The sequence below is a fragment of the Fopius arisanus genome, unplaced genomic scaffold (assembly GCF_000806365.1).
Source record: "Fopius arisanus strain USDA-PBARC FA_bdor unplaced genomic scaffold, ASM80636v1 scaffold00057, whole genome shotgun sequence".
NCBI lineage: Eukaryota > Metazoa > Arthropoda > Insecta > Hymenoptera > Braconidae > Fopius > Fopius arisanus.
The window spans coordinates 777915-789502 of record NW_011887796.1 but is presented as its reverse complement, the minus strand read 5'-3'; the positions used below and the strand labels follow the sequence as shown (position 1 = coordinate 789502).

Below are 11588 nucleotides of genomic sequence, written 5' to 3'. Positions count from 1 at the left end.
CACTGTGTAAATACTCCCATAAGATTTGCCAATGCCGAAGACATTTTCTTGCGGTTAGTAAATATTCTTGACAAAAGAAAATTTTATTTCTCGATGTAGTTGATCATGGTATACTTCACACGATTGTTTTAAGTAAAGCTTGATCTAAGTACCCTTTTTTTTCAGTGTGGCGAAGTATTCCAGAGCATCTACTCCACTTCATCTCTTTTTCGCGCGCACGCTCATGAGGGCCCACCCGCACTCGGCACATCTGGCTCTAGCTCATTTTCTCCAACCAGTTTGAGCGCCAGTCTCACAACGTACACCACGTTTTCACCAACGTGTGTCGAAATCTTACGCGTGTGTCACGACAAGTCACACATTCATTCACATTCCCCTCCCACCCCGTCCCTATCGCATTAGTTCAAGTGTCTCCCCATTTAGTACTTCCGGTCCCGCGGGAAAAGCCCTTTAAAAAAAAAACAATCAAAATGGGAGAATATTCTGTCACCCCGGAATAAACACGGGAGGGGCGGGGGTGGGTTCACAATTTTTACTCGTTAATTATGATGTGGGTAAATAGGTGAGGCGTCGTTGTGAATTGTAATGGGGGAAAATTGACCGGGTAATTGGGAGCTGTAAAAAGTGCTGTGCAAATGTTGTTCTTTGAAATTGAATCGTGATTGATACTTGCGGTTTTAATATTTGAGCGAACGCGGTTTAATTGAATGTCTTAATTCGATAGTTTATGGAATTTATGGGGAATGTTGAATTAGTTGCAAGAAGATGAGACTGTTTTCGGTGGCAAGAAGTGCCGGTGACAGAAGGATAAATGCTTCTTTGAAAGTTTCAGTGGTAAGAGATATCGCCGGTGTAAGTCGGATCGAAGTTCAGAAAAAAAAACCCGATTCATTGTTTTAATTGGGTAATTTAAACGGAAAATCAAGAGGTATCGACAATTATTCTGTCAACATAAACATTTTTTTTTTAAAGATTTCAAAATAATTTTAAATGGCAAAGAAACGCTGTATTCACTCTTAAATCTTTAAAAAGATTGACTGCAACTTCGATAATAGAGTCGTTTTCGTCTTTTATTGTACGAATGCCAATGAAGTAACTCGGATTTAAAAAAAAGTGAAATAAATAAAAATAATAAATAAAAGGTTCGTAACAGACATAAAACGACATTGCGGAAATTCAGTGTTCAGTGTATTTGGGTAAATCTTCAGGGGATTGGACTGCATCCCGTAAGGCGCTTCGTTTACCAGTTTGTAGAGTGAAGGGAAATAGGTACTGAACATCTAAAGAAAATAAATAGACGAAAGAGCGGATAAAAAAGTGAGTGTGCCGTGACTGAAGGCAAAAAAAAAACAATCCAGAAAGTAAAAAGTGAGGTAACAACCCGAAAATAATTGTGCGAACACCACGAGTGGCACGAATCATCCACACACCCGGAAAAAAAAACAGGAACCCTCTGAAATAATAATTTATTAAAAAATAGAATTAGAAAAATAAATGATCTGTTGATCCAACATTTTTGTACGAGCGTCGAGCACCGAATGTTAGTTGAATTGCGGTGGATTTTTTGTTCCCAGTCAGGTATATAATAGTTAAACCGAGACTTGAAAGAGAAATAGAAAGAGAAAAAAAAACTAGCCTGTTGACTTTACGGACTGTGTTTGAGGTGTCGTCATTGGATATTACGAGCGTAAAAACATCGAAGTGGATGTGAAGGGCAGAGGGTATGACGTGCCGCGTCACCTAGAATTATACGGACGCGGGGATTTTCTCTGAGGGTCCCCTCTCTCTCGTTTGCTGGTGGAAGCGAAGAAGAAAGAAAAAAACCCTTTCGGATTAGGGGGTGAACAAAAATCGCCGAGGGCGAGATGCAGCATCACGGGATTCAGCGACGAATCCTTGGCCCCGCCCTCGTACTCCTGACGATTCAAACGATTGCCCTAGTACTGGCAGGTGACCAAGGTAAATTAACGAGATAGGCTCACAACTCACTTTTACGGCAATCCTCTTTTTTTTTTAACGGCTCTTTGTTTTGCTCCCTTTCTTCGTAGGTCTGACCTCTTCGCGAAGGTTTTATTGGTCTTTTCTTGTTTTGTTGTTGTCGTTAATGTTTTCCCATGGGAGACATTTGTTTCATTTGCGGCGGGCAATTTTGAGGAACTAAAGTCGCCATTTTCCTTGGAATTACGGTGGGAAGGTTTAGAATGAAATTCTAGTCGCGTCTTACAATATTCAGGTTTGAAATTTAGTTTTGGAACTTGGTACCTCCATTGTAGTCTCGAAATGCTGTGTTGGGTGTTCAATTATGGGTGGGGATTAAATTCAGGTTGCATTGCCATTTTCTTGGAGAGATGGCGAGAATTGTTTTTTCAGACACACATTCGCCTTTTAGTCTAGACGAAAATCAGCGGTGTGTCCTAAATTTAGGCTTACCCCGCATCTTAAATCTTAAACTCACGTTGACGTCTTAAATTCAGGTCTTGCTCTGAATTCTTGGGCAAGACGTTGCACATAAATTGAATTTCTTATGGCATCCACAAAAATCCCGGCTCAAATGTCAATCGCACTGTCTTAAATTCAGGTCACGACTTAAATTCAGGTTTTGCTTTGAACTCTTTGACAAGACGTTGCACAGAAATTAAATTTGTTATGGCATCCACTGAAATCTTTGCTCAAATTTAAACCGCAGTGTCTTAAATTCAGGTCGCGTCTTAAATTCAGGTTCTGCTCTGAATTCTTTCACAAGACGTTGCACAAAAATTGAATTTCTTATGACATACACAAAAATCTCAGCTTAAATTTCAACCGCAGGGTCTTAAATTCAGGTCGCGTCTTAAATTCAGATTTTGATCCCAAGACATCAGTTTTTTCGGTGATACTCGACCGAGTGACACAATTTGAGGACCGATTCCCCAGTGTCCGCCACACATAAATTTTTATTTATTATTCCTTTTATCCCCACTTCACCCTGCTTTTTTCCTCCACCGAAAAAAAAAAACGAAAGCCTTTGACGTTCATTAAAAAAAGCACTCGTCCCACGGCTCAACTCGAGGACAATGAAGGGGGTTGTAGATACGAGTAGAGGTATGGATCTGTGAAAAATCCCCCTAGTGAGGAAAAAGTTGGCGACGTGGAAAAAAAAACCCCGGAAAAGTTGAAAGAAAAAATGGTGAAGTTTTCTTTTGTATGAGAGGTAATACACATATTAATTCAATTAAAAAGTTATTCCCGTGAGGTGCGAGTTGAACATGATCTCATACGATATCCGAGGCAGTTTCCCATTTCAAACATTAATGTTCAAATCTCTTCTCTTTATTTTCCGGTAGATGCAAATACCGAGTTTTCCTGCTATTTTCGTTTTTATATCTGTATTTTTTTCACGAGATCGCCCCCACGTGTTCCGTAGGTGCATTCATTCAAAATTTTTATTATTTACCCACGAGGTCGTGGTGGCGGATCGATTTTGTGAAACAGATCTTACAACCGTTCGAGATATTTCGAGATGTTTCGAGATATTTCGAGATGTTTCGAGGTATTTCGAGATATGTCGAAACATTTTGAGATATTTCAAAATGTGTCGAAATATTTCGAGATATTTCGAGATGTGTCGAAATATTTCGAGATATATCGACATGTGTCGAAATATTTCGAGATATTTCGAGATCCAGTTCCTTTCTTCTCTTTATATCAGGACAATATTTCAGCTCTCAAATGCCAGATCTCTATGATCTTGATTTTCTTCTCACCGCAGAGTGTCAATATTTATTCAATAGTGGCTATTTTGTCCATTCGCACTATACAGTGGTTACCGAGTGTTACTCACCACAAACGTTTGTATTTTATCATCCCTGTCTACACTTCACCGAATCCATACCACTGTTTATTTACATTGTGTCAAAACAACCGGATTGCACATGTGGTGCGCCTAATTCTCACCGCAAAAATCACGAGCCCATTTTTTTTTTTTCATACACCACAAATCCGCAAACACCAGTCGTAACTACAATTATTCCATCCTCTTAAAAACAAAAAAAAATTGATTTCCAAAGCTTTTGATTTGGATAAAGTCAATACTTACTCGGGTAATAGGAAGATATCGCGGTCAATCACTGAAACTTGGAAGAATTTCATACCAATTTCAGGAGTGAATTCTCGTCGATTGAAATTCGTCGCATTTTTCAAGGGTAAAAAAAAAAAGTTGAGAATTCCTCGGAAGCGCGATTTCGTCGTCGCTCTCTTGGTGAAAAAAATTGTCATCCCCAAGTCCGAGGGAATGAAAAATTCATGGAAATGAAAAATTTTCGACACGTTCGGCATAGATCGATCGATTACTCCCTGGAACAGCATATATTGCAACTGGGATGGGTGTGTTCGGAGGTCTGCGGAATTGCCTGGCCGTCTCGTCGTTTAATCGCCCGGGAAACCAACGGTCCGCGTCAATTCCTCGCCACCTTCACTTTTTTCATTTTCACCAAATTTTTTTTCCTCCATTTTCCCATTTTTTACTGTTGGTCTGTGGTTTTTTGTAATCAAAGTGCTACTCGTGTCTGTCCTCTGTGATTGGAAGTCCTGGTTTGAGAAAATTAAGGCTTTGATCAATTTATTTGTCCTACATTTTATCCAAGAGACTAAATAAATATGTGAATATCGTGGAATTTAATGATACGATTCAAATAAATCTTTGCAAGTAATTCCTGAAAGTCATCATTCAATCCTTTGACTAGACAAAATTCACACACCAAATACTCTGTAATTTCCCTAATTATGAACGCACGCATGTTTGTCCTGACGACTGCTAGTTACCCCTGACGTCGGTTAAACTCGACTGTTTGTAGATGGAAATTCCGAAAATTATGCACGTCAGTCGTTATCAGGGCCATTAAGGAGGTACCCGAGGTCAAACGTCACCCGCTCGACTCGCAATTTGATTTATGGAATTAATTCGCTCTCAGGACTGTGCATCTACATGAAATGTTATTGCTACATTCTTTCCCCAAATTACCTTTCATCCATAAGCACTGCGCACTCCGTCTCGCCAATTTCTATTTTTCGCTATTTTTCACTGGATATTTATCTCATATTGTTGATGATATTCAACGGAATTCTCTGGTCTGGATCCACTTGGAAATCGTAGCAGTGCGTGGGTGGATATAGAGGAATTGAGATACTCGAGGTCTCGATTACGGAAGCCACTGAAACGTCGGTCTCAACCCTCGTGATTCAACCCCTCACCCCAAAATCGACGCCCCTCACTCACTCGAATCGTGATTGCCCACTCAACGAGTCCATCGATCCCCGATATCATCTAATCAGTCTTTGGTTTCGACGATATTCCCTCGGCAGAAAGATAACAGCTTACCGTGAAAATATGTTTCCCCAAAGAAGAATTGTTTATTTTTTTTTCTTTCACTGCGCACATCGTGGGGTTGAAAATGGAATAATCAATAAAAAGTTTTCACATCTTTTCTGCTCTGTCTTCGGCTTAAGCGAAAATTTTCAGTCGTCTTTTAATCGATATCGGTCGAGTGCAACTTCAAAAACTTGGTGAAATTTTAAAGCTCTCTTCAAGAATCCCAAACGCTCTCAAACGCTTCTTTATACTTCCCTTTACGCGGAAAATTTCCATTGTCCACAACTTCGTCTGAGGGAAATCATAAAATTTTGTAATCATTCCTTCGGAATTCTGTGAACTCGCAGAGCTTCCTTGAAAATTTGTTTGTTTTTGTTTAATTACACGACTAGCTTCCACTATATTATTCATTTGTGCTCCTGTAAGACTCCACAGTTCGATATTAATTATTCTTCAAGTACTTTAGCTTCACGAGAGAAGATTCAAATTGGTTCGATTTTTTCAAAATTTCACTCAACGAATCTCGAGATTTTGGGGTTGTCCTGAATTCCGGGCGAGACATAAATTCAGGTTCCATCAGGTTTTTATTCCAAATGGTGACCTATTTGGGTTTATAGAATAAAATACTGTAGGACTTTAATGTAAACCTTCCAAAACATTCAGCAAGAAATTTACAAAGCACAATAAATGATAACGTACGATTGCAGGAATTTCGTGAGTTACAATGCACTAACTCGACGATTAACGTTGAGTTCCCTCCCAAGTAAATAACAATATATTTTGGCCCCTGAGCACAGCGTAGTGAGGTAGAAATGGGGTGGATACATCTACCAGTCCAGTGTTCGGATAGTCTCCAAACAGTAACAACAGTCGTTCCAGGCGCATCCAGCCATTTCTAAACCGCTGTATAAATGTCCGCCCATGTCACAAAATAAGCGAGTGGACGGTATCACGCGAGGATTCAGTATATACCCCACTTTTCCTCATTCCAATGCCAGTTGAAACTTTTGTTGGGTACCTCTGGTACTCGTAAACACCCGACTTTCAACACTTATCGCCGGTGGTGACTAAAGACTTTGCAGATTATTTCTAGCGACTCTTCAAGTCCTCCGACAATTCCAAAAATCACTCAGCCAATCTCAAGATTTTCGGTTCGTCTTAAATTCAGGTCGTAACTTCAATTCAGATCTTGACATTTCTATCTAGCGGTCTACGAACTGCTCAGTAAAAATGCCAATTGCATTATATCAATTATCGGTATCACGAATGGAGCAGATGTTTTCCTTCTTGATATCCGAATCCTTGATTCCCAGAAACTTCACATAAACTTGTGCTTGGAATTTATCCCGGTAGAATTTTTATGACTCTTCGCTCTCATATGCCCCGGCATCGATAAAAATCGGAATGACTCATGAAAATGTTTGATTCTCGAATGGACATGAAAATCGTTAATAAAGTTCTTGGAATCGTCTAAGTCGAGAGCAATGGCAATGAGTGGTACATACGCAATATCCGGTAGAATCACACTGTACGGCAGTGTCGATCGTAAATTCTGGGTTGTTTCCGTGTGTATACACGTCCTGTAACAACGTGAGAAAGTATGAGGTACTGGAGGCTAACGAGATTAAAGGTGGAAGAGAGGTGAATGATGGGATTTATGCGATGCGTATGTGAGGATCGGCCATCGCTAATAAGTTATACTTCAGGTTATTAATCGCATCAAGCGAGGATGAATAGAGGCCAACCGTAATCCGATCAGGGAATTCTGTTTTGAATAATCAGTCATATCGAGTGGTAGCTCCAACAATAGACATCGACTCATGGGTTGAAAACCAATTTCTTCCATAGGTCACCGATCATTTTTTGTAGTCGATAACTCGAAATTGGTTGTGTCAAATTTTTTTTTAACTGCCGGATTCTCCAACTATTTTCACGCTACCAGGACATCTGCGGACTTATTAAAGTCTCATCAGTCTGTCCTACTTTTTTGAATTCCTTATCTCCTCTTTAGACTTCCGCCACAAGTTTCGATCATCTACAATTAGATATTGGCTGAGTGAAAATTTGAAAATTTTGTGTCATTCCAATGCTTTTACAGTGAACTTTAAAAATCTGTGATTTTATCATGATCGTATCATCCAATCCCCCTCTGTTGGATCTCTTCCCTTCATCGTTGCTTCGCACCAAAAATTTCAATCATTTAAAAATCGAGATTGGCTGAGTGGAAATCGAAAATTTTTATGTCATTTTAAAGGTCTTACTGTGATCTCAAACAATCTGCGACCGCATTACAACCATCATCATTTCTTCGAACCTCAAGCAAAAAATTATATAGACCAGGGGATTCCATGTCGTTTAATCGTCCGTTAAACGACTTCCGGAACGTATCTGTAAAAACGATAAGAGAAACAGTTCGAACCCACGCACGTGGTTCGAATGTGTCCTCTCGTATCTCGGCGAGATTCAATAGATGAGAGAGACTATTCCTGGTCAGCCGAGCATGCGGGAAATTCCTAAAGTATCCCAATAGTCCGATTAAGTAAAACCTCCCCCTCGCAAATACCGGAGAGATAGCACTGACTCTCATAGCACCATCTCCTACAGTGAAAAATCTAGACCATCTTGTGATATTCATCACAACCCAGAACTTATTGAACAAAAATTCTTCCTATAAAAATATAAAACCGTCAAAAGGTGGAGAAAATTCAAATGTATTTTACCTTGAATGTTTGAGCGTGTTTATTACAAAAATATTAGACGTCTCACGAAAAATAAAAATTTTCAATTATGCAAAAATTCTTCTTTGGAGCGCCAGCTAAAAAATCCCATTACCTTACGTTTATTTATCCTCCACGACGGGAGATAGATTAAACCATCATTTTACTTCATGCACCGCAGCCGGAGATGTTACTCAATTTTTTTTATAATCCCACAAGTAATCCAGTACGAATTGCGGATAAATATTTGATCAAGAACTGTAAAACTTGCTGGATACGTTGGAAAACTTTATACCGCCATGTTCCAGTAGTTTATCTCAATGTTTATAGGACCCTTTCCATTTTCGTCCCCCTCGCCCTCCAATGGAATTTTTTAATAAAATAGAGTGACGCGCTCCGTATTCAGGAGAATTAATCAAAAATGAAGAATGTAAAGAAAAAAAATCATCAATCAAACGGTTGAAGACTTATAGTCTTGATGGAATGAAATTCGCTCGAGTGAGACTTCATCTCCAAAGAAAACGTGTTCATCATTTTCCAGATAGAACCTATTCCGTGGCAAAGATATGTCCATTCTAGGGAATATTTCCTGTTTTTGTCAACTTGAATGCACAGAATCTGCAGGAAGATGATTAGGTATGAGACTTTTAGCGGTTTTAGACGTTTTACCATGAGATCCTGAAGACATCCCGTCGAATCTCATCTGGGCCACTCCAAGCTACGAGCTATGAGGTGCAGGACAATTGGACAATTTGTCCGTGATATATCATTTTGATCTTTACGACTCATCTATCAAATATCAAGCATCTGCAACTGCAAACACCATCGCAAAACAAGGTATGAATTTGATCATGGCTGTGGGGATCACGGCTCAGTATCAACTGACTAACGAATTAGTGTCTCGTTTCACATTTATATTGTAGGGACAATAGCGCTAATAAAACCGTTATCTTCTTCCCATTTCGCCACATCATATATGAGTTTATCAAGCGGATGTCGCCAACACGAACGCTGATAACATTTGATAAAGTTCACAGGATTCCCAAAAATTTATCACCAACACTCATGCTGTCCTTTCTGTCAACGTTAGACACGTTCTTAAGATAATTGAGGAATACCATTATCATTTAATTGTCTAATTATCATCTCAGCCGTTGCTAAATATTGGACTTCGGATTGAGTCTCATCAGGGAAAAATCGAAGTGCGAGTTCCAATTCGTGAATTATCGTAAGGACAATTGAAATCTTACGTCTCCATTCGAACAAAGAATTTATAATCTCCGAATTGTACACATAACTGGAAAGTAGCTATCACTTGCTGCCAGGAGGAAACCCCAGTCGTCGTATCCAGTGGGTTTTCAGCTAGAATACAAGTTGGTTTTTGGGGTATACCTGGGTATCTCCGGTAGTCGGGCTAAACCCTGCTGTACAGGATACCACTCCAAGATTTATGAAGCATTTCCACATATACACACCAAAATCCTGGAGAATTGTGATTCAAAGCCCCCAGGGGCCAGTCACTGTTTTTTCTCCGCTTCTGCCATTTCTTTTTTATTCTACACGTTTATCTATTTATCTTGTTCTCTGCTATTTATTTCATTGCTCGGTGCCTAGAAGATGGATCTACCGAGTTTATTTGACTCCTTTCGTGAAGTTTCCAACGAATTCGAGATTAAATCGTTAAATTAGTCCCATTGAAGATTATCTTCGTGATAATATTCAATTATTCATAACTCTGGAGTGGCTGAGTAAAATTTAAATAATTCGATGTCACATTGATATCCTGAATTATACCCAAAAATCAATATTCGGATTAGTTATTTGGGTCTCATGAAATAGTTGCGGCATAGTGATTTTTTTGGGATTGACCTCTGAATATTTTCAGCTTATCCCCAAAAGACAAACAGTACGTACGTAGAGCTTGATGTTCTCCACCTGATGACTACCTCCATCACTTATTCAAGCCTCCCTTTTTACGGACTTGTATTTATTCATCTCGTGTATTCTCGTCATTTGTTTGCTGTAGAGAGAAACGTGTGGTACGATGCGGCAACGCAGAAAATCGAGACAAGGATACGTGCAGCAGCGGCATCGAGCACCACCGGTACAACACCGCCAGTTGGTGAAGCACGAGGGGTTGTACTCTTTGTTGGTGATGGTATGGGTATGAGTACACTCACCGCAGCTCGTATTCTCTCTGGTCAGCGTCAAGGTAACACTGGAGAAGAGACGGAGCTCGCATGGGACACATTTCCAGCTATTGCACTGGCGAGGGTGAGTTTATTTAATTTTTTTCGTCCCTTCCTTTTTCAGACTCAAATTTCACGTGGACTGCTATTTTTGTGAATATCTGAGGAATCGGAGTGGATGCAGTAATTCTGCGGATGCTAGGAAAAAATTCCGATTCCCCATTTCCCTGTTCGTATAAAAAACTCCTTCAAAGAGCCGGATATAAACTAAACATTCGGATTAATATCTTTCCAACGATCCGGAGATAATAAAAAATAGACCCATTTGATAGATCGAGAAATTTGCTATCGGATTAAAAAAAAAATGATCCATTTTAGCCTAGTAGTTCCAGAGTTATGATGAAAAAACTTTTTTCATGAAAACTCGCCCTAAAAACATCTTTTCGTCATATCTCAGGAATGAATTAGGCAAAATGGATGATTTTTTTTTCATTCGACGGAGAATTCTCAGGACTATCCCCTCGGAATCGATCCTAGGTGAATACTCCACTGGAAAAAATCAAATTTTTCCAAAACATTGAAATACATCACCTCGAAATCCACAAGTCACAATTCAAAGCTGTTGGATTATTTACCCAGATTCATGAGGAATTCCTAATGGTCTGAACATACCGAGGGGGAAAACAAAGAGCCACTGACCAGGATTCAAGTACAATGGATTGTCCAAAGGGTCGAATTCCCCGGGTGACCAATCACAGTTTAACCCCCAATGGGGCCGACAATCAACGACTGTAGGGACTCGTTTCACCGTGTGGCATTGCAACCAAAGGGTAAAAGAAAGAAGTGGTCTAGCCTGTCCTCAAAGGCACCGAGTGGAATGAAATATTCAGTGGCAAGTGGATTCCGGTGGAAAATCAAAAATAGTACAGGCCAAACGAGTCAATAATTCAATTATCGACATCGATGCAGATAAATTCCAGTTCACCCCGGGGGTCTCTGTATCAATGTCCACATTTTTTTTTATTGTTGTTTATGTCCTTGTTTTTACCAATGGCGGGGATGGCGCTCCCGTGAAATTCCACGGGGGAAATAATTCCAATATCACCGCATAATCGAGAGCTTGACGCGTTGTACACGTTCATAGCTCATAGTTTCGTACGTGCCAATCTCACCGGCTAATTAATTATTATCCAGATTTAGTGGGCTGATGGTATCGGGTGGGATGCCACGTGTAATGCGATAAATTTTACACGACGGGTGGGTGTCCACGCGATCCTCCAACGATCCCGGCAAATTGGAGTTGATGGGACAAGCCGTTTTGCCCCGGTGGTTACA

General features: G+C 39.9%; 1 protein-coding gene across 1 annotated transcript in view; it reads left to right on the top strand.

The window, feature by feature from the left end:
• The first annotated feature begins 353 nt into the window (after nt 1-353).
• LOC105268466 (alkaline phosphatase) overlaps nt 354-11588 on the top strand; it is a 49221-nt gene continuing 37986 nt past the window's right edge. Inside the window, exons 1-2 of the mRNA XM_011308057.1 lie at nt 354-1959; nt 10091-10338. Of these exons, the coding sequence (XP_011306359.1) occupies nt 1866-1959; nt 10091-10338 (342 nt within the window). The 5' untranslated portion in view covers nt 354-1865. The remainder of the gene's footprint in view (nt 1960-10090; nt 10339-11588) is intronic.